The following is a 24,049-nucleotide window of genomic DNA, read 5'->3' as shown; positions in this document are numbered from 1 at the left end:
CTGAAACAAGAACAGCTGCAGCTGCTGCAAGGCAGCGGCAAAAAAGGGGAAAAAATAACTTTTAATGAGTTTATGGGATAATTAAACTCACAAAGACACGAGTCATTATCAGCGGTGCATTCAGATGTAACTACAATGAAAGCAATAATTTTCTTTCATGTTTCAAGTTTGGGTTGAGTAATTAATAATTTAGTAAATCCTGCAGCTGTAGGCTGATAGCTTTATTCTTCTGAACTCTGTCAACAGCTAAGATTTCTACTAATCACATATCTGGTGTTCTGCTTTGTCACAATGCTAATGTACACAGACATTTCCTTCTTAGAGAAACTTAAAAGAGGAAAAGAGTTCAGTTTTCTTTATCTAAAAAATTTAGATAAAGAAAAAGGCAAAGAGAGATGAGTTTAAAATTGGGAGAATTAAGGGTGGGGGCAATGAGGTCGTTTGTGCCCGCTTGCACCATGGTGTAAGTTGCATTTGTTTTGGCACTGTGTTCAGCCTGCAGGGTGGTAATGCACAACAGAACAACGCTCACCAGCAGTTGAACACACACTCCTAATAAAGTGCTACCGGCTCACTGGAAAGGGCTGCGTGTGTCCAGCTCAGCCCATGGTGCAGAACTGCCAGGAGTGTGGGAGTCCAGGCCTGTGCCCCGTTTATAACCCGTCAGACAAACACTAATTCTAAGCGACATTTCCCAGGTGACCACTGGGCTCGCTGCCCTCACAAGTGACAAGCCACTACGCACGCTAAATCCTTCTAACCCCTGCACAACAGCATATGAGCACTAAAGCTCTGCTGTGTTGATGTGCAGAAAGAGAGTGAAGCAAAGTGCTGGGCAGAGCTGCCTCTATCCTGAGCAGAGAGCAGCGCCGAGCACCACAAAATCAATACCGCAATCAGTGCGTTGCAAAGTCTAAAAGGTGATTGAGCAGAGACCATATGGAGGGGGGTGGAGAGGGGACGAGTGAAAAGGTGGAAGAAAAGGGAAAATGAGGGAGGGGGGGACTGCCGTACAGTAGTTATTGAACATCTAGTGGAGCTTTATAAGGCGCATACCTGCTTGCATAATGTTCAATCCTGCTGTGCGTGTCAGCATGAGGCAGCCTTGGTGAAGAGCACGGTCTGCAGGAAGAAGACAGGAAGTCAGTCAATACCTCAAATACAAAAGAGACAAAAAACTTCACTGAAAAGCTTTTGACAATACAAAAATCTACAGATGCAAAAGGATAAATATAGTATCAATTACAAAAAAATGCAACATTTGGGTTCAATAAGTCTGTTTTGTTCAAAAGAAGGTCATGTGCTGCCAGAACATTTCAAAATGCATCAAAATGAACACAAGAAGAACATAAAAAACACAGACAGTGATGTACTTAATCCCTTTAGTCACAACTGCCCTTACAGGTGGATTCAGGCTGTCTGTGGGGACAAAATGGGCAAACCTGTAGGGCACGCAGCTGTCTTTGTCACATAGAGCACTCAGTAAGCTTTTAGAGCAAAAATGTTCGTGCACATTTTTTTCTATGGGCGACACGTTGTGGCGAACATAAGGATAAGTAAGGGTGAAGTAGGCAAGATGCAAGCACATCATATGGAGTTTTAATTTTTTTAACCCCTTCAAAACCTGCACTAGGAGCCTGTTATTGGTGTTCAAGGGATAAGTGCGCATCTGTTACATACCCTAGGCTTGCAGCCTGACTATTAGAAATAAGGAACGTACTTTGTGTGGGCATCCTGTGTGCACTTAGGCATCATCTGCACACCCCGTTCGTGCAGCATTTGTGTGCGGTCTGTGAGGAGAAAGTACGTGCACCTTACTATGACTAGAGTGTGGTGTAAGTGCACCGTACGACAGCATCACACCATACGTGCGTGCAACCTACAGTATCCTTACAAGTACTACACAGTACAGTTACCACACGCATAACAATGGTTCAGTACATTTTATTGACGTCCCTTAAGGTGACCTCACGTGCCTGGAGGGAACTGCAAAACACACTTGGCTCCCCTTAAAGATGCGGCCACACCTGTCTATGACCCTCCGTGGGCCCAGACAACCCAAAAACCTGCAGCACCAGTGTGGACATGTGACTAAGCCATGAGCTAAAAAATTAAGCAACAAACGAATCCCAACCTAAATGTCAAGCTCAACCTCAGACGTCAAGTATCAGCAAGTGAAACACAAGCAGGTGTGATGCAAGTCCAAATCCAAAGTCCAAAATCTCATCTCTGTTCTACAATGGGAGAATGCTAAAAGCTGCCTTCACAGCTGAGACCATGATTGATGTGTTCATAAGATTATCCCCTCTAACAAACTCTGCACCATGGAATCCCTCCTGTCACTTAAAACTATAATGAGTGCATGAAATAGGCTCAACATATTAAAAAGAACCACATGCTGGTGGACGTCTTTCAGTTGTTTGGCACATTATGACGCACTGTATTTGCTTTTTTAATCAAAATCTTAAAGACACAAAGCAAATATGTCTCTTTCTTGCTGTGTCTTTACATCACTACTACTAGCAGATGGTGTGGGGATGGGATTTGTCCATTTAGTTTTGTCATCCACTCTTTTTTTCAAAATGTCTCTGAATCTGGTGGTAAATCTTTGCATTACCCAATTCTTTTTTTTTTGTTCCGTCCGGCAGCTGAGCAAACAAATGGAAGCTGAGAGTCTTTTTTTTGACAGGCTTCCTTTTTACAATTAGGGTTCTGTTATACTTCCAGAGCAAGCCGGGTGTATATATGTATAACTGCTTTTTTTTATTGTAATCTAAACTTCATTATGATGATTTATTGTCATATTACATTTGCTTTGTTAAGACAGATCCTTTGTATACTCTTGAGAATAAGCAGTTGTAGCTCGTGCTGAAAGAGAGTGAAGAAGCTTTAAATAAGATTATACCCATACATTATACACTGATCAAAAATATGAAGGGAGCACTTTTGTTTTTGCTCCCATTTGTCAAGAAATGTACTGAAAGATCTAAAACATTCTATTCATACACAAAATATTTATTTCTCTCAAATCTGTCTAAATCTGATTGTGAGCACTGTTTCTTTGGCTGACATAATCCATTCCACCTCACAGGTGTGCCATTTCATGAATATCACTATAGTACTAATAGTTATTATTGCACAGGCGTGCCTTAGACTGGTTGCCATAAAAGGCCACTCTGAAACGTGCTGTCTTGTTTTATTGGGGGGATCTGGGGACTCCGAAAAATGGGTCAGAGACCACCAACTGTCCTCAGTTCATCAGGTTGGCCTTTGGAATGTTGGTCCCTATCTTCTGATGGCTGTGCAAAGTTGCTGGGTATTGGTTATATTTTGTTCAGTATATGTGAGAGTCTAAAACTATTACCTGTCTTTAAAACTAATAAATCAACCTTGTGAAACAATTTTTTTAAAGAAATCCTTTTTATTAAGAAGTTAAAATAGACAAAAATAAAAAGTCACCATATGTCTCTCTTTAATCAAGTGCTGTTTAGGTTTCAAAGCTACATTTGAAGCTGTCGACTTACTTTTTTCCCTTGAACTTAAATGTACAGCATTTACACCACTTATTCTATTTGATCACTATTGCTCAGACTGTAGTGAACCACAACACAATTCACTTGCAAGTGCATAAAGACCGTGTCATTTGGAGATACAGGATTCACTTTTTTAGTTTGCACCTGAGTGCAAACTAAAAAACGGTCTAAGAAAACACATTGTTTTAACTCTCAAAACAAATAATCTGACATTTAAAACAACTTTGATTGCTTGCTCATAAACCACATCATTATTTGCTTTATTGCTCGTCATACAGAGGTTCTTACCATGAAGCAACCAAAGTTTCAAAAGAAAACAATAAACAATGTGCTGTCAATTGTCATCAAACAAATAAAAGGCTATTAAAGAATAGAATCAGAAAAGAAACATTGTTTTCCGTTCTATTACTAATACTCTATTAGGTTCTGTTCATGGCAGACTGTATCAAAGGTGAATCCTGTCAAAATTCCAGATATTTGAAGAATAAAACACAGAACTAGTGTTTTGTCTTTTTGCTACACTTCTTTATTAAAGCTCAGACAACTGTATTCCCTAAAACAAGAAAAGTTGGTTGAAACTTCACTGGGAGAGCAAGAACATTTTCCTCACATCTCAATCTGGTCCTGCTGTCTGGCCACATATCCACTGCTATAAAGACAGACTCGGCTCATTCCTTCAGCTGGACAGCCAAACTAACCACAGTTCTTAACCTTTACCAATTTTCTTTTCGCTAAAAATCCTCCTTGATGTCTGATTTAACACCATTTAGCCTTTGATCCGAGTGACCTAAAACTAGCCAGAACATAAAAGGTGAACAAGCAAGTGCTCTAACAAGGCAAACGTCTGACTTCTATTCAAAGTAAATCCTCCTGGGTACTGCTGTGCCTGGGGCTATATGATTCATGACGATCTCTTGGGTTTTGGTCTCATTGTTCTTGTTTTTGCTTTTCTGTCAGACTTGCTCCAGTGAGCAACGTGGCCTTGGTCACCGTGGGACCACATGAGGGGTGTTGCGTTATCTAAACGCAGAGCAGTTTTTTTTAAACCACCTCAGCAAAGCAGAATCATAATTAGCAGACATCAACAGGGGTATGTTCGAGTGAGTGTTGTGGGACTCACGTCTCTGAGCTCTCAGCTTCCAGCACAGATTGCACTGGAAGATAACCTCTCTGCGGGTGCTTTGTGAAGTACTGCTTTGACCTGAACTTGTTCTTCAGAGTCTTGGCAAAGTCCCTCATCCTTTCTCCCGAGGTTGTCTGCAGTGGGTGAAGGGGAAGAAGGGATGACAAGAGAATGAAACTACAGGAGGAGGGTGGGTTTTTACCCAGCCAAACCTTTATCCTAAAAGATTCTTCAAGGAAAAACTACAAACCCATCTCTTCACTTGGATTCTGTTTTGTTTTTTACTGCTCTATTTGCTTCTGACTCCACCCCGTCTTGCCATGATTTATCCTGTCTTACATAGATTTTGTGTGTTTCATAACTACAATAAGAAATTTAGTAGAGTTCATCTCCCTGCACTGCAATCCCCTTCAACTTGTTTACAACAGTTTGCCCCCATGCAGCATTTGAAATTTGTGTGCTGAGGCAAAAACAAAACAAAAAAACAAAGTAACTGTTTATGCATCTAGATTATGTAATATAAACTTTTCAATGGAAGGAGTCCTGTGTTTGTTGCAGACATTATACACAGAGGGAGTTCCCATTTGCTTTGAGGCGGCACTCAGTAACAGGGATGGTTGTCTTACTGGGGTGTAGTACTCCATGATGGGGTAGTGCAGCTTCTTTCCTTTGCTTGTGCGGCCAGTTAGAAAACATGTCTGGCAGATGTCCACATTGAACTGCTTCAAACTGCGATACCTGTCAGGATCAATATAGCAGAGAGGCTTAAACGGTGTTTGCAGGAGAGCTGGATGTAGCAGAGTGGAGATGTGCATGTCTTCTTGTTTTTTTCTCCGGTTGTCAGAACCCACATCTTTTTTTTCCACTGAGAGTTCAATTTGCAGATTCCAAACGGTTCAAGGTGAGTTCAAATAAAACAAAAAATCTCCTAAAGTATGCATGAATTCATTTGTATTCATGTTCAGATAATGAAATTGCAGGATGACTTAAGCTAAAATATTTATTTAAACTGAGAAACAGTTTCCTCCTATTATTATTGAATGTAAGTACATTTTAAATAAGCATTTGTCTGGAAAAAATAATGCTTTGAATCATTAAAAAAGAAACCTTCCACCCTTTTTTGTTTTTCCATATTTTAGGTGCTCACATGTGTGATAGAAGTCTATAGACAGATATCACACAGCAAGTACATGACTATTCTGACTTACAGTACTTTAAAACACAAATTACTTTACAACCCAACATAAAACAGTTGACATTCTTTTTTTCTTTTTCTTTTGCCAAAACCACCACCAAAATAATATTTTAATTGAAAATTACAGAATCATTTTTCTGAGTGACGTCTAAGTTAACCTGGAATTAAATTAAACTTTTCACTCATTTTGGTTCATATCTTGATGCTGTGAACAAACATTCAAGCTGCTCACTAGTTTAAAACATTTAAAATCTGTTCCTAAAAGTGTCCTTCTAGACTCCAGTGTGACTCTACTCTGTTGCTAAAACCAATAACTATAAAAATATCACTATTCGTCAAATCAATGATGTTGACAGTAAAACAGTCAGTACTGATATTGGCTGTATTTTATCAACTGACTTGTTATTCGATTGTTTAGTTGTAGAGCTTTCATGCTCCTTTGTTGTTCAGTTGAATGGATATATTAGCAACTGGCATGGCACCAGCGTCAGTGGCTTTGCCAGTTCTGTCTGTGACTTCAGTCACAGCTTTGCTAGTGAGTTATAATTGTTATTTTCTTTTTTTGTCCTTATGACTGTTTAGAATCTTTGTAAGCAAATTTCAGAGGTAAAAAGAAGTTAGCTCAAGGAAAAAAGTTTTAAAGTGTTAATCTTTGTGTTACCAAACACTGACTCATCCTTGGTCAAGGCAGAAGTTTTAACATATATTTATCTATAATATCATATTTCTTTGACACAGTGCAAATGTTTTTGATGTACACCTTGAGGACATTATGTTTTCATAAAAACTGAATTTTTTAAGGATGCTATAAAACTTTTTTTCCTCGAAAATGTTTTTTTTTAGTAAAAAAAATATTGTCAGTTAATTAAAACAACATTGCACTAATGGATAATATACTTGTTTTAATCACTACCAACAAATATCTAATGTCCAATATTTGTTTTACCAACAGTTCTTTTCCCTCTGGATGCCACCCCCAACCCAAACAAACAGACAAAAAGCCACATCTACCTGAATCCCCTGATGGGACATTGTTTGCAGATATAGCATTTGGCCTGGTGCTTGGTTGACTCAGCAGCAGTCACACGGTGGAGGACAGGCAGCCAAACCATTGACTGGGGCTCAAGGCTCATCCATTCCAGGAAGTGAGACAACTCGATGGAGGGTTTCCCAGGAGCCTGGAACACAACAGAGGTAAAGACCTACAAAAGCTTGTAAACAACCCAAATGTAGGGGAGCAGGAGACCAGGAACATACATTACTGACAAAAACACAGTTCATAGTCCCACTCTGCTCATCTCTTGATCTGTTGTAAAAGCGTTCCCAGTGGTCTTTTAATTATGATTGGGATATTTTTAGCACGGAGTAAGCCCACCTCTACTTCCTGTCATCCATCTGTTTACAATCTCTCACATCCCCTAATCTAACATTGCTGGTCCAACAAAAATGTCGAGCAATATCAGAGCCATCCAGTCGTGCAGTTTTGAGCCAGAAACCAGCTCACATGAGAAAAACAAAGACGTATATGGATCTAGTCTTCAAGCGGATCCATTCAAATGGAGAGGAGCTTGCTGTTGTATCTTCTGTCACACCTACAATCTTTATCAAATGGCATATTTTTGTCTGCTCCATATTAACAACAACTTGAATAAAGAAATATCCAGAAATGCAGTTTTAATCTTCATTTTCTTTATATATGTCCTCCATTATCAGAAAATGCCAAAAGAATATGTTAAAAACACCATAAACACATTTTCTTTCTGAGTGTGTTTTTAAGATTTGACTGGAAAGAGGATGAAGTGATAGAAAAGAGGGTGCAAAACTAAAAGATACCATTTTATGGTTAACCAAAAACAAAGTAAAAGCTACAAACAAGACGTCTGTGTATTTACTTGTGTGTGATTTCATGTAGCCTGGCTCTAACAAAGGACTTGTTAAGAAATTCAGACAGGAGGTAAAGGGAAGTCAACCTAATAAAGGAATGTCTTTCCAAGTGCTAAGAATCAGTGATTTGCTAAATTCTCATTAAGTCTGCATCACAGATGCATTAAGAGGCTGATTTCCCCCGGGCCCCCCCCCCCCCCCACTGCTCAAGCAGAGCAACACCATAAATTTGTGTGTACGTGTGCATGTACAATGAAACTGTAGGTGTGCATGGGGGAAGAGTCTCCAGAGGACTAAGGAGCTCCTCTCAGTTAGCAGAGTAGCCAGCTATTCTCCCAGTGGGAGGTCAGAAGGAAGCTCCATGCATACCGAACACCTGGAACTAGGATACCTTCCACTGAGCATGCCCAGAACAGCAGAGGAGAGCAGCACAGTGAAAACTGCAGCTTTAAAATGTTTCTGGAAAAAAAATCTATCAAATTAAATGACCCATGACGATCTGTTCGTCCTCTAAATGTATTTTAGGCTGTTAAACTTAAAATGAAGATTTTTCTGAGATAACATTTTTTCTTTTGCAGGCTTTAACACTTTCAACTAACCATGTTACCGGACATGTTCAGTTCCAGATTATTCTTTTCTGTTCCACTATCGAGAAGGAGGTAAACAATAAACCTCCACAAACTGATCATTTAGGTCAAGAAATCTAACACAGAGTACACACAGAAACAAACTGACCAGTCAGCTAAAACTGAGTCCAGGAGTCTAGACGATGAACTAAAAAATCAGGGAATAAAAGGCAATGTCATTACATTTTATATCATACACAGTAGCAAAGATGGATGCCAAAGCAAACAATTTCATCCGTAAGTGGCTTGGCTTACTTCGAGGTCTGTCCAACACAGGCCTTTTTGGGAGAAACACACTTCAGCTGCCACTGAAGCCCATCAGCCTAGGCTACAGACAGGAGAAGACAAGGCTTGTGCTTGAGCTGAGAGACTCAACCGACCCTGTTGTAAGAAACACCAAGGCACCGGTCCGAACCGGAAGCAAATGGAAGGCAGAAGAGGCTTTTGACCAGGCCATCAGCAAGCTTAAGCACAACGAAATCGTGGGAAAGACGCAGTCCGGCAGAGCTGGGTTAGGCTGGGGAACAGCCCCCAAGTTCTGGTCGAAAGCCACAAGAAGTGAGAGGAAAGAGCTGGTAATTGAAGAGGTGACCAGGAGCGAGGAAAACCAGTACAAGATTAAAGCACTCAGCCAGCCACAACAAGGGCGTTGGACAACATGGGAAAGCGTGGTCAATAGGACCATAGGGTGGTCTGACATATGGAAGATGCCTCAAGCAAGGCTGAGCTTTCTTATCCGGGCCACCTATGACACCCTACCCAGCCCCAGCAATCTGAGCCTATGGTTTGGCTCAGAGGAAAACTGCCATCTCTGCAAGACTCCAAGCCCGACGTTACAACACATCCTGTCCGGTTGCAAAGCAGCTCTGGCCCAGGGTAGGTACAGATGGCGGCATGACCAGGTCTTGAGGAAACTGGCAGAGGTCCTGGAAGTACGGAGGATGGAGGCAGCTAAAGATCCTCCCACGAAGACACCGTCTTTGATCCATTTTGTTGGAGAAGGGGCTGGAGCACAGAACACCAACCAGAGAGGGACAACATCACTGCTAACACCAGGATGCGACTGGAACTTAAGGGTGGACCTCGACCATCAGCTCAAGTTCCCACCAGAAATAACTACCACCGCTCTGCGACCAGACATCATCCTGTGGTCCTCTGCAGCCAAAGCAGTAATCCTGGCAGAGCTCACAATCCCTTGGGAGGGAGGAATGGATGCTGCATATGAAAGGAAGAAGGACAAATACACAGAGCTGGTAGCTGAGTGCCGAGATGCTGGGTGGTCAACCATCATCTGCCCGGCGGAGGTCGGCTGCAGGGGTTTTGTTGGAACATCCACCCAGCTCCTCCTTAGGAAGATGGGAGTGACTGGGTCGAAATTGAAGAAGGCATCCAAGGACTTGGCGGAGGAGGCTGAAAAAGCCAGTTTCTGGCTATGGTTGAGGAGGAAGGACAGTTCGTGGGGAAAAGATGGGTCCTAAGGGCAGCTGCAGGGGGCGGCAGGGAGACGTCTCTGCGGTTGCGCCACCACCACGAGATGTTCCGGGATTAATGGAGCGAAACATCAATGAAGGGTGGCTCCCGGCTGATGACCCTGCAGCTGCCCTACTGGCACCGTCGGAGGTGCGTCAGGCGGAAACGCCATGCAGGTAGCGTTTACCTGTGCTTACACCGTACTCCCACCATTTTAGTGATTCCTATTATAGACTGCATTCAAATGCACAGTCATGCAAATTCCACACCTTATACAGTTAATTTTACCATGACATTTGTTGGCGTGGTGAGTTTCACCTTTATCCTCCCAAAAACACTTCACCATGCAAGCCAGTGATCTGTAGACATCTGCCATACTCAAGTAATACAATGTTAAAATGTAAGAGATGTGTGAGGCACAAACACAAGGAGAGCAGAGAAGGACAGGTCCTGAAGAAAAAGCACTATTTAACCAAAATCAACCAGAAACACCATAATAAAATCTGAAAGGTTTCAGAAGTCAAACACACATGGATCCCATGGGAATATTTTGTAAACTGACTAACTTGTTCTAGGTATAAATACTAACAATAAAACTCAGGAGAAAAGTTATTAAATTAAATTCAAAATCCTTTATAAAGACAAAAAACATAGTTTAAAATTATTCAAAAATGGTCTGGGATATAATTGCATTCAAAGAATCAAATTACATTGTGTACATTAATAACTTTAAACCACGTCATGATGTAACAATTGTGATTCACCCCCAAGTCAGAAGGAAGTTCATTTTATTCAGCTTTTGAAGGATCTATGTTTGTCAAAATTTTTATCTTGTTTTTTTTTGTACCTATTTAAGTGGCCAGTTATTGATTGATTGGTTGATTGATTTATTTATTTTTTTCCTTTGCTTTTCAAAAGCTTTGGCTTTTGAGTCTTTAGCTGCCTGACAGCAAAGACAAAAAAATTGGGCATTCAGTTTAATAAAACACAATGTAAGAGCCCAAACACAGGGAACAAGCAAAAAAGTCAAAAACTAATCATCATCATCATCAAGGCTCTTGGAGGGGGGGCGATGCCCCTTCCCGGTGCGTAGAGCCGACCAAAGATACAAGGGTCTTCCATATTTTCCGGTCTTGTGCAAGAAGCTCAGCATCCTTCATCGCATTTAACAACTCCCGCAATGTAGTCTGTCCACCGAGTACGGAGTTTGCCTTGAGGTCGTTTCCAGCCCGCAGCCCCTGGGTTAAACTGCAAAATGGCTCGCGTCGGATGGTAAGAGGGAAGATGGAGAACGTTCAGATGTGGTGTTGCGGAGCAAGGCAGGAGGCTTGGGGCTGGCAGGTTTGGGCTCTTAAGGCTCTGTTAGAGACACGTTAGGGCTACTTGATGTTCTCAATGGTCTTGAGAGCCCAGTAAGGTAAATGAATTATTTTGGTTTTGTACTCAAAGGGATGGTGTTTAGCCAATGTCTATTATAGTATTAACCAATAATAATAATAATAACTATATTATAATATAATAATATTATAAAAATAACCAAAAGGGGTGTTATAAATGGTTTGTGCCCATTTTTTATCCATTTTCATTGCAAGCCAAAAAAAATAAAAGAAAAAAATAACAAAAGAGTCCAATATATGACTTTGTCTTCTGTGATGCTTATTGAATGGGTGACGGAACACGTTTGCATGTAAAGTAGATCAAAATGACCTCACCATGCGAAAGCAGCTACGAACACTTGGCTCCACGTTGCTGCCGCCAAAAGCAGCAACTTCTCCCAGTTGTCGGGGAATCTGGATGGCTTCATGGAGCAGAAGGCTGAGGTGGCGCTGGTCTGTCGAACCTCCAGAACCAGACACCTGACGGAACAAATCTGCACAACACGCACACAGATATCTATCAAATTCCCATGTCGTTGTTGTAAATACGGTAATAACATATTCTTTATAGCTTACCTAGTTAAATAAAGGTTAAATAAAAAAATGCAGTAGGCCTCACAGATTTATTTGGATGCAAGTAAGTGCAGCAGCAGAATATTTACACTATCAACGTGGACTAAAACTGAATTCTGTGCGTTATGATCAATATGGTATGTCTGTGGTATGTGTGTGTATTTTGTATTTACATTTATTAAAGTGATTTTCAATCACTGCTGCTTTCAAGGCTTTTCAGATTGAAATTAAAATATAAATTCAAAATGCAGCCATAAATGTAATCAGATGTCAAATCCTATAAGCAAAATGTCTTTTTATATGAATTGTTAACAATTTGCGTTATTATTTTTCTCATTATATCTTTTTTCCATGGAGAAAAACTTACAGAGCAAGATAAAACCCGCACTCGTAACCTGGGTGATGATCTAAAGATAAAAAAGCTGCTTACGCAGTATCTTTTCTGTGACTTCTTTTCTGAGCTAGAGTATGCCTGTCACTGACGAGATGAAATATACAAGTGTGGGTCTCCTGCACGGTGCTTGTATAGACACCCAATATATCCCACCATTTCTTCTTGATTCTCACGGGAAGAAAGTTTGGTTTTAATGCCGATATGTTGAACAACCTCTATTCAGTTTCATGACTAGAACTGAGGAGTAGTTGACATTAAAGATGCTCCTGAATAAGTTTTATGGAGACTTTTCCACCATGTACCAGCTGAAATGTGCAGTTTTAAATTTTATAAACTATGCACTGAGCTTGGAAGCACAAATTAAAGAAAAACAGACAGTGATTTCTAAGCAAAATGAAAACTTGCTTGTTTAATGAACCTATTTTGCAATCGAGAAAATCAGTAAATTGTTAAAAATCTATGAGGACTGAAAGGAAAATTTAAAACTAGTTAGAAAACAACCATCTTTTCTAATCCTTAACAAAATGTAAGCTCTCATTTGAATCTGAAACCATTTGTTTGAAGAGAAGTCTTTATAGTGTTTAGTCTCACACAGATGGTGTTTCGAGCATAACAAAATCCTAAAATGAGTTTGTGGCTGTTGCTTCAAATCCATATCAACTACAAGCTGCTTCAAGTTTTACTGTAATCACCTCAATCATTTACCATTTTTCCTAAGGTTGCAGGAAGACTCGTGAACTGGTTTTGGAATAAAAGAGCCCAGAACTGCACATTCACATCAGTGTCTGGCTCTTTGCCAGCAGACTTGTTAAAAATGAGAAATTTAAGCCGAACAAGGAGAGTGCATGAATGGTGTCTTTGGCGTGTAATCTTTTTAGGGGCCTCTGGAGTCATTTTGCACATGAAGAGAAAGAGCACTTTCTCCATTGTAGCAGCAGAGCCATTTCCTCCATTACTCTAAGTGCACGTCTTTATCTGTCACCGACAATCAAGGCTGCTTTGTTTTGGATGACTTTTCTGCAGTTTCGAAGTGGCTTCCACCTACAGGAACATGTTTCACACTTACATTTGTATTTCTCCTGGACGTCAGCGTTGCACAAGCACACCAATCCCATCTTGAAGCTGAGAAATCGCATTTTGCCATTCCGAGCGCTACAGAAGAGAAAACAAAGACACACAAGTACCAAGGTAAAGGTTATTGAAAGGCAAAAGAACTCAAATCACTGCCTACTGGGTCGTGATAATACATTCATACATAGTCATAGCCATGCTGGAGGATATTTTATGGGTCAAAAAAGCACAATACAGGTCAGTGAAATAGTGTGAAATTGTATTAGAGATCATTCAGAGTAAATAAAGGCACTGCAAGAGCAGGATGAAATATTCTGACCATGTGTGTGTCTCAAAATAGTAATGACTGGCTTGCATATGTCATAAAAACATATTTTTATTTGCATTTGTGATATGTCATACCTTCAGCAATAAGACTGGATACATATAGATACGTCAGAACAAAATACCAACAATATTTCTAAGAACTTCACAAACATAAACATGAAAAAAATAAGCTTACGCTTTTGGCTTCTTTTTTTGTTTTCTTTTACATTATGAGAAAGGGCTTGAGCAACTTAATGTAAGTTAATTACGTCATGGTGCTTTCATTGCATGTAAAATATAATGTTTTTACTTTTTTGTTAGTTTGCCAATTATAGTTATATATAATTTCCACAATTGGCCAGTATCATACTATGGAGTTATTTCAGTCTCAATAATCAGAAATGCACACAACCGGTTTTACAAATACACACGCTCCTATTCACAAATGTCATTTTATGCAAACGTGAAAAATAAATTCGGAAATACACACCCTGTGTTTCACAAACACACACATTGTGTTTCACAAATGCACACTAAATGTTTTACAAATGCACAAAAAGTGTTTCTCACAAATGTGCACACTGTTTTTCACAAAAACATTTTAGGAATTCACAATAAATGTATCAGAAATGCACAGTAGGTGCTTCACAAACGTGATTTTTAGGTACACATGTGATGTGAACTCACAGATCATTCGAATTGCAGAATGTGCATTCAAAATCCCGTTCTCGTTTGTGAATCTCCCCGTGTGTGTGAGAGATTTTTCTACGGTGAATATTGAGACTCATCTGACGGAGCGGGTCGACTAATCTCACCATTGGCTAGTGAATCTGTCAATCAAACTCATCGGCAAAGCAGGCGGGTTCGCTTTTAGCCAATCGAATGGCCCCTTACACTCTTCACTCTCAACTGACGAGGGAGGGAGCTGTTCAGCACAGCAGTTGGGAGGACGCGGGCGGCAAACATGGCGGAGAGTTCTTCCGAACGGGATCAGTCTCAGCCCGTAAGTAATGCACTTAATTGATTATTATTCCCTCGTTGTACGTCCTGTAATGTTATTGAATACTAAGTTGAAGCGGTCTCCTTAGCCAAGTGACATGTGTGAATGCTTTATGAACATTTCAGCCGAGTCGTTTGCAGAGTACCCCCACCGCAAAATTAGCTTAGCTTAGCCTGTTCGGTCATATTTTTTATGAAAGCGGGGGAGGACTTATGATGGTTTTGTCAAGTTTTATACTTGGCATACCAGCTCTTCACACAACACGAGTAACTACAACCAACCAGGGGCCTCGAAACTAGCCGGGTTTCGACTCAAATTGTGTCTGCCTGCCCTGTGAGTGTGAGGGAAGTTTAAACTAGCGCGTCGGTTCAAGCTAGATATACAGCCAATCTGTAGGTTCTTGACATGATTCATAAGGAACTAAGGGGAAAACATGCCGGATTTACAGCAGCACAGAAAGTTTAATAAAAAGTATTGATTTAGAGACGGGAATTGTTTAAACACTGATGCTATGCTAACTAGCTAGTAAGTTAGCTGTTCCGTGTGCTGCCTTTATGTAAACACGATCCGGGTTAAAGTTAGACACAGTCTTTTCACAACCCAGACTTTAAGACGGGGTGGATATGTGCAACAAAGTTAATTCATATGACATTCATGAAAACGGCATTTTTTAAATATAACATACATGAATCCACTGTTGAATGAAAGAAGCCTCATTAAGTTTCTAACGTTAGAACCCGTATTGTGATGACCAGCCCTGTGAGATTGTGTCAGAGTGACAGCCACTAAATTCCCCGTATCTTTACTTCCAATGACGTAATGACAAGAATCCCGAACATTATGTTTTTAGGCTGTTTTGTAGTAGATAAGTAGTCACAGAAAGGGCGGACGGGAGAAATCTGCTGTCAACAGTGATTAGAGTAGAAGTTACTGTAAGTATTACACACAGGCTTCCTGTGATCAGAGTCTTGTCTCTGATTTTTTTTTAAAGCTGTTCTTTACTACAAGCTCAAGTTATCATAGCAAGAGTGTTTTAAAAAATTCCCCTTTCTAATATTTGAAAATTATGTAATTTAATCTCAAGACAGCTAAATGAACTAATCCATGTTTGTCGTGTTTTTATTTATTCTCTAGGAATTGCTGAAGTGTGACATCCTAAATACCTTTCTATTCTATTCTATTTCATATTTTATCATCCTATTGTATTACTGTTTTACCTGTCAATTGGGAATTTAGCATTTTTGCCCCTGTAAATATCTGTCAGTTGAAAGTATTTGTACTTGTATTCCATAGATCCTGCACCTGAAGATGGCAGACAACAACTGTGCAGACACCCACTTGCCCTTCTTCAGTGACGCTGTGAACGTTTATGGCTTACCTCTGAGGTATTCATGTTATTCATAAAGAAATCTTTCATTCACATATCAGGCAGTATAAGTACTTGGTTATTTGTACAAAAATAAAATAACTTTTTTTAGACTCCTCTGAAAACAAAGGCAACTCTAAAACTCTTTCCCCTCATGAATAACATTTCCCCCCCCCCCCTCAACAGTCTCTCACGCCTCGATTATTTTTTCCCCAGTGATACATGTAACCCACTCCTGCAATTTATCTAACCTAGAAATTCTACTTATTGGCATCATACATAAGAACATTACATTTTAAATTGATGTGTACCGTATTGGCGATGCATTTGTAATTATGTGTTTGAGACATGATTTTCATGTTATCGTCAGGGTGAGAGGAGATCACGGAGGAGAAAACGTGGGCATAGCTGAGTTGATGCTCACAGAACGTAGAACTGACACAAACGGCTTCATTGCAGCAAAAGTGTACACACAATCAACGGTGAGTTGAACCTAGTTTTAGACGCTTTAATATATACATAAAAGTGAATGATGTATAAAAAATAAATCTGACAATATAATGTTTCTTTTTGCTTTTTTCCAAATACAGGATTGAGCTCCTCTGGTGTGATGTCTTCATGACTGTTACTGGTTTATATTACAACATCCTGCACTCTCCTGAGGACCAAGACTTGCTCAATATCAGTAACATCACGTATTCTGCTGCCACTATATTTTCCTACCACGCATTCAGGCCAGTTTGGATGTCTTTAGTGACGCGTGGGACACCCATCCAATCAGGACGGAGCAAAGCATGACACCAAATCAGCTGTGGCAGTTGGGCTTGACCCAGAACCCTGTTTCTGATCCCTGGGTAAATGCTTTATTTCAGTGTTTTTCAACCTTTGTTCACTTGTTCCACGGTCTGACACCGGAATTATAACTGAGCGACTTTATCAGCAGAATTAAAAACAAGGAAGTGAAGACTTTAACCACTTCTGATGACATGTGATTAAGCCTTCAAGAATGATTGGCGGAGACAGTTAAAGGGGCGGGACTTTTCCTTACAAGGTTATAGCTGCAGCTAAATCACGGTACTGTCAACCTTATCAAAATGTATTTTATAGAATTAAATAAACACAAAGAAAAAGTCATTTTAAGATCTTTCATATTCCTAACTACTCAGTGTTTTATCAGTGCCTGTTTGGATGAACAAAGAGCTGATTTCCTGGAGGTGGGAAATGTTTTTAGATCAGTGAAGTAGGGCAATTCCCCACGGCACACTTGACCATCTCCCACGGCACACTTGACCATCTCCCACGGCACACTATTGTGCCGCGGCACACACACTGGTTGAAAAACCCTGCTTTATTTAATCTCACTGTACTGGGCAACTGATTTGTGTGCAGTTCGACTAAAGTGGAAAGTATCAAGAACAGTATAATGAAATCACAATGACTACAAGGAATTTTCATCAAAAATGAATGAAAAGTATTATGGTTGTGTGGTGCAAACTATTTCCCTAAATTGTTTGGTTTTTTAATTAAAGTAGGAAGAATAGCACATCTGCAAGTTCAAAATGCATCACAATGCATGGCCTTATGAGCCATCAGCTGTACTAATCTCACTACTTTGTTAAGAGTCACTTATTTGCAAATTAAAAACAGTTATGGAGATATGAGGTCTGCCTGCTAGAAACAATATAAGTTATTATTAGTCGGTCACTGTTCCTACATAATCTAAAACACAAAAAAAACAGTGCTGTTCATAAACAGTATATATTTTTTTTTTTTTTTTTTGTCAGGGTATGCTGGTTCCAGAGATTGAATGGGAGGAGAGTGGATCCATGGCTGAACCTCATCCTGGGATCAATGTCCTGGTATGGGACAGTCCCCTTTTGGGTCCACAAATGTTAGAACTGCAAGACGACATCAACCCATTGTGGAATTCACACCGTTTGGGAGTGGACCTACATCTTTACTGTCCCGTTTGTTTAGAAGTTAATTTAGGTGACATAATTACATACAGAAGAAGAGAGACTGAGGGGAGCAAGACAGAGTTCAAATCAATACTGCTGTATTGTTCAAGGGACTTCATTGTATGTAAGGAAGTTATGAAAATTAGTTCCAGTTTAAATAAAATTCAAATCAGTAGAGATCCCACATTTGCTTAAATTTTGATGTTTTAATCTGTCCATGTTTTCACTGAATTTTACTCTGCAATAAAGGGTGAATGTTTGCACTTTGTTGTTCTATGACCATCTTTTGTTGTGTAGTATTTAACCAGCTATAAAACCCAGAGAGATGAGGATCTTTTTTGCAAGGGTGACCTGGCGAAGAGGTGTATATGTATATGGTTACAATATAAAATCAATGACATTTGAGTTATTAAAAAAATAAAATTAAGGTCCAGCAAAGTGACTTCGGGCTGAGCAGGGGAGGTGTGTTGGGTATCTGTGATTGACAGTGAGATGAACTTGAGGTAATGTAGTCCCACTGCGTGGTACGGAGCAAAGTGATGCCAGTTTCTCCACAACACCTGTGGAAGTTGAAGATTTTTCTCCTCCACCTTCATATGATCAAAACCGTGTCTGAGTGTTGAAATGACGCTAGCATGAAAGCTAAGAGAATAACGTACAAACAATCCCGAGTGAAACGTCGATTGTAAATCTCATGACCAGTACAGAGTTCGATGGATTCTGTCAACTGCATTCAACCACTGTTGCCTTGCTCCCAGGTCCACTGAAAAGTTGCACAAGCCAGTAATTTTTGACAACCGAAGGCAAATAAACCGACAAGCCATGCTAAAGCTAACACGCTAACGACCGACTGGTACAGAATCAAATATGGGCGGGGCTTTTGCCACCTGCAGAAAGCGTAGAGAAAGTGTAAGGGGCCATTCGATTGGCTAAAAGCGAACCCGCCTGCTTTGCCGATGAGTTTGATTGACAGATTCACTAGCCAATGGTGAGATTAGTCGACCCGCTCCGTCAGATGAGTCTCAATATTCACCGTAGAAAAATCTCTCACACACACGGGGAGATTCACAAACGAGAACGGGATTTTGAATGCACATTCTGCAATTCGAATGATCTGTGAGATCACATGTGTACCTAAAAATCACGTTTGTGAAGCACCTACTGTGCATTTCTGATACATTTATTGTGAATTCCTAAAATGTTTTTGTGAAAAACAGTGTGCACATTTGTGAGAAACACTTATTGTGCATTTGTAAAACATTTAGTGTGCATTTGTGAAACACAATGTGTGTGTTTGTGAAACACAGGGTGTGTATTTCCGAATTTATTTTTCACGTTTGCATAAAATGACATTTGTGAATCGGAGCGTGTGTATTTGTAAAACCGGTTGTGTGCATTTCTGATTATTGAGACTGAAATAACTCCATAAGTATCATTATTCATTTTTTTCACCACCAGTAAATGAAGTGGTAATCAGCTGTAGTATTCATTTTAAAACTCACATTTCATATTGACATTTGGCAGAACAGAAAAAAAAGTCTGAGTATAATCTGACCTTGCTTAATTAATTTTCAACAAACTGAACTTAAAACTAAAAGTCAGCTGCCGCAACGCCAAAAATATGCAGCAGCTTGCAGATCTGTTTCGCGCTTTTTCCACTGACGCACGCGCTCACGTTCCATCCACTGACAATCGCTTATGTCGCCCCACATGTCATCTCACCGACAACAGTTTCAAGACACAGGGCCACTATTACGTTTTTAGTTTACCACGGCAAACTTATTTTATTTCCTACTCCATTGAGACAACTATTGTTGTAATATTGGCCTATATAAATAAAATTGAATTGAACTGAAATACTACAGTGCAGATTAATTTAAATCGCCTGTTCATGAAGGCTGACACGGAAAGTAATGTGCGTTGTGTGAAACTATAAGGTTTGATTAAAAAGAAGCAGGAGTATTTATTTAAGTGGGAGGAGTCACAGTAACAGCGTTGCTTGAATGAACCATTTCCTTATGACGCCATGGAGGAAATTAAGGTCATTGTGATAAAAGATTGTCACTCAAAACCCTTTCATTTTCAAATCCGATAAATACAAACAGATGGCAGATAAAGTTTTTATTATTGTCTCCTAGGTTACCGACCCCTGCTCTAGATGCAGAAAAAAGAATAAGACACACCGCTTGCTTAATTTTCCAACTAAACCAAATACTAAGACCTATTAAGAAATTATTCTAACAAAAACTTCAGTACACTGCTACAGTCTATGTTGGGCAAAAGACAAACAGGTCATCCTCCAAAGTGCTTTCTCACTTTGAGGGATTGTTCCATTGATTCCTCAGGATAACGTGCTGGTCATTTATGTAGACCATTGATGGAGACATTTTAAAAATGAGATTTATTAAAAACTATATATTGTCCAGATTGGACTGTACCAATGATCTAGTTGTTGTTTTTTCTGTTTTTTGAAACAGTATTACATGGGATTTAAAAATGGCCCCAAAAATGTTTCTGGTTTGCAAAGACCAAAACACTTATTTTCAAAAACACAATAGAGAAGTAAAGATTGGCCAAAGAGCGACAAACCTTCACCTTTCTGAGCTGCTCAGTCAAACAAGCTTCTGTGCCAAGATGAGCTGCATTGGCAGAACCCATAGTAATCAAATGAACGTTTGAATGATTAAGTAAGAAACAGATCCCTGATGCACATTCTGCCAGTAACAGCCCCCTGAGACATAGATGCATTTACACCTGCTGGAGTAAATCACAGTGCATGCAGAGCAGCTCATATTGAAGCCTTATGCTCTAAAACTGCTCACTGCTTCTCTGCAGTGTGTCATTATAAAGCCACGCCTTAACCTTCTTAAATTTGACCCAAACTAGGAAGACGCAAATGCTAGAGTTGTTGCACCAAAACTCTTTTTTTGGTGAAAGCCTGGTGTCATTTCAAAATAATTCCCGCGTAAGACAAACAGATTTTACACCAACTTGAATGTAATTACAGCTTAGTGTTGAGGATTCTTTTATCATCAAGACAACAATGGTGGTGTGTATGTGTGTGTGTGTGGGGGGGGAGGTTTTGCCATTTTTCAAAGCAGACAACTGAGGATTTCTTTTTGGGCTAAAAATTGTTCACTTTTAGGAGCTTATCTTTTGATTGGCATGTGGGTGGAATCAAAGCTTTACAATTTACCAATGACTTTTTTTTAACAATCTGAGGATGGCAGACTGAACTACAGTCAGCTTATTTGTCTTACTTCAGGCTTTATTTTTCCTGTGAAGAATCCAATGGGTGTTGTCTGTGTATATTTGTCTTTGGTCACATAATTTTGCTTAGTTCTCTATACTAGTTCGCTGATTTTTTGCAAATTGGTTACACAAGTAAAGCTTTGGTGCAATTTGGATAAGGAAAATCTACCATATCTTCAGCTGTGCTGATTTTTCACTTCACATACATCACTCATCAATTGGTCTTTACTCCGAGCCAATAGCTGAAGTGCTCACTTTGCTCACAGCCAATCACAATAAAATTCCTGCCTTTACATTCACTGTTTTTTGTTTATCTGCATTTCATACATTTCGCTGGCCCACCTCCACCCCGTTCTCCTCCTGGCTCTTCGATTCGGCGCATTCTGGCCGTAACCACCATCAGCGTCTGGGCTCTGGGGTCTTCTCACTTAGTCTGAGGTCATCACAAGAATGCAAGATGTCTCTGGCCCAGAGTCCAACCACTAAAGAGACTAACTGTTCATGCTTCACTATTACATTTTTCAATCACACTTTCAAGATCTCCCCTTACTGAAATGCCGTTTGTTTGATTTATTTATTTCTGTTGGGTCAGTTATTTTCTTGATTGCAAGTTGTCTGTTGAGTTCCTGGGGTGTTAAGGTTGTCCACCTCAATGCAACGTTCTGGACCCGTTTTTTTGGTTGAAAAAACATTCTCTTTTGTTCATTGGCTCCCTGACTTTAGAGATCCATTGCAAACCAGCCTGACAAATGCTGAGTTAAGAGACCACAGCTAGAAATATCATTATTATCCATCTCTATAACTTTGAATGTGTTGTTCAACCTGTACTTCTCATTGGAAGTGGAACCAGCACCTCAGTTTGAATGAAAACAGGAGATTCAGTCAATCAGATGTAGATGCAAGTTTTGAAGCAGTTGCGATAAAGGGTCACAGGGGTGGCCATGGTGCAGAGAGCTGTTGACCTCTGACTCAAAGATCGCAGGTTTGGTTCCCATCCTGACCGCCCATGTGTCGAAGTGTCCTTGGGCAAGACACTGAACCACACAATGCTCCTGGTCGTCATAGGTTGGTGTAAGTGTTCAGCAGCGGAACCACCATCAGTGTGTAAATGAACTGTATGGGGCCCTCAAGGAAGGTAGTATAGCGCTATATACTGTAAGTATATACATTTACCATTAACCATTAAAAAGAGACTGCCAGTTCCTCCACTCTATAAACACACTGGTGGGTATGTTTTACAAACTCTCATTCCTGTTTTTGGCCTGTTTTTGGAAAACACCAGTGTGCCGATGTCAAGCCATACCAAGATGACAACAGCGAGGAACCTAAGAAAATGGCTTTGTTTTGCCTAAATGAAAACCAAAGCATGGTGTGACCCCACCCACCATCCATCTCAGTTACAGTCATTTTGTGACGCTTACAAAGGTCAACAATATTTGGTATTTGATGTCACCTCGTTCAAAGTAATAAAAAAAAAACACAAAATCAAACTGAAATGTACGCAAAGGGAGAAGCCTCTCATATAGTCAGTCACTAGTGAGCAGTAAATCAGAAAAACAAACTTGCTACACTTGTCAAGTTAGTCCTCTGTTTGTGTGCTCTGGGTTTCCTTGTGGACGCGGCATTAAACAGTCGCCTGGGAACAAAGGTGTGACTGTTGGGGTCAAAGATAATTTGTTTTTGTTGTGTCTCAAAGGGGTGACGGGCTCTTTGCCTGAACATGGTATCGCAGCTTGAGCAAGCGTTGCTTTTTATAAATGTCTGTACAACAAGACCCTACACCATCCCCAGAAAAATAGGCATCTTGGATGATAATACCTTACATCTCAAATACTACGAGTGCCTCGTGGAAAAAAAATCTGAAAGCTTTCAATAGATGATGTGAAAATGTGATGCATTACCGACATGGATAAGGTTTGATAAATGCCATTTACCTCCTTAGGGTTTTTATGAAATCCTTTGTAAATGGTAACATTTGTAGGTTTATAATTTCTTGCAATTTTTTTTTTAATTATTTCATATATTTAATTTTAATATGCTTTCTGTTCAGCATTCTAATGCTTTTTGGTGGTGCTTAAAACTGGAATTTCCCCAATGTGGGATTAGAAACAGTCTTTTTTAACAGGAAAAAGGCTCAGCTAAGTTTATTTTATCCCAGCTGCGATAAGCAGCACCTGAGACTGGCATCAACCACACTATAACCTACAAAACCTTTAAATGTCAGAAAGCAAACATAAAAAACAAGTTTTAAAATCATCTTAAGTAAAAAAAAAAGCAAATAAGATGTGGTCTTAAAAAGGAAAATTGATGCAAGCCTCCAGTTTTAAAAGGGGAGTAAACCCTTTAACAATATAAACATATTTTTAAAGTAGGGGCAGAATCTCTCTTTTTTCAGTTTTTAATCAGAAATACGTTTGTCTCGTTTACTAATATGCCAAGCTTCTTCTTAAAAAGGTGCTTTTGCTCTTAGATTGCTTGCTGCTTCTCTGCTCTTCTCTAGAACTGCTGCTCTTCTAGTTCAACATGTCATCACAAAACCTGCAAAAAATAAAGCCACTCATCATTCATTCTGTTTCTTTCGGACTCATTGGCTTACGTGAGTAAACATCATGCCAAGGCAGATCACAGAAAAGCAGTTCTTTCTTAGACGAAACAGAAAAACAGAATCAGGCATTGCTCTAAATCACAAATCCCTCAAAGCTTTATGATTAGGACATATTTCTGCTACACTCTGAAAAAACCCTGAGAAATAATCTTATTCGCCTAAAAAAAAAATAAAAAAAATTTCTTGTCGTCTCGCTGAAGCGCACTTTTGATTATTATAAATGACACAGAAAGACTACTTCTTCTGACTGCACACAAAGATGCCTAGCATTAGCATGTGTGTTTTTCTCTTCCTTTTTTGCCATTGTTGAATGTATC

General features: G+C 39.7%; 1 protein-coding gene and 1 long non-coding RNA gene across 6 annotated transcripts in view; one reads left to right on the top strand and one right to left on the bottom strand.

Moving 5' to 3' along the window:
* drp2 (dystrophin related protein 2) overlaps positions 1 to 24,049 on the bottom strand; it is a 259,938-nt gene that overhangs the window by 17,537 nt on the left and 218,352 nt on the right. For all 5 annotated transcript variants that reach the window (XM_023959017.2, XM_023959019.2, XM_023959018.2 and 2 more), the window contains 6 exons: positions 13,241 to 13,326; positions 11,544 to 11,701; positions 6,863 to 7,029; positions 5,283 to 5,394; positions 4,654 to 4,790; positions 1,057 to 1,122 (listed from right to left, as the gene is read on the bottom strand). In XM_023959017.2, coding sequence (XP_023814785.1) covers positions 1,057 to 1,122; positions 4,654 to 4,790; positions 5,283 to 5,394; positions 6,863 to 7,029; positions 11,544 to 11,701; positions 13,241 to 13,326 — 726 coding nt within the window. The remainder of the gene's footprint in view (positions 1 to 1,056; positions 1,123 to 4,653; positions 4,791 to 5,282; positions 5,395 to 6,862; positions 7,030 to 11,543; positions 11,702 to 13,240; positions 13,327 to 24,049) is intronic.
* Positions 14,381 to 18,138, top strand: LOC111947975 (uncharacterized). The gene is made up of 5 exons (XR_002873967.2): positions 14,381 to 14,554; positions 15,845 to 15,936; positions 16,288 to 16,399; positions 16,508 to 16,771; positions 17,702 to 18,138. It is a non-coding gene; the product is annotated as an uncharacterized LOC111947975 (long non-coding RNA).

Source organism: Oryzias latipes, chromosome 10 (assembly GCF_053564925.1).
Source record: "Oryzias latipes strain Hd-rR chromosome 10, Olatipes_Hd-rR_3.1".
NCBI classification, from domain to species: domain Eukaryota; kingdom Metazoa; phylum Chordata; class Actinopteri; order Beloniformes; family Adrianichthyidae; genus Oryzias; species Oryzias latipes.
The sequence above is the reverse complement of the archived record's forward strand: the minus strand, read 5'-3'. Positions and strand labels throughout refer to the sequence as shown.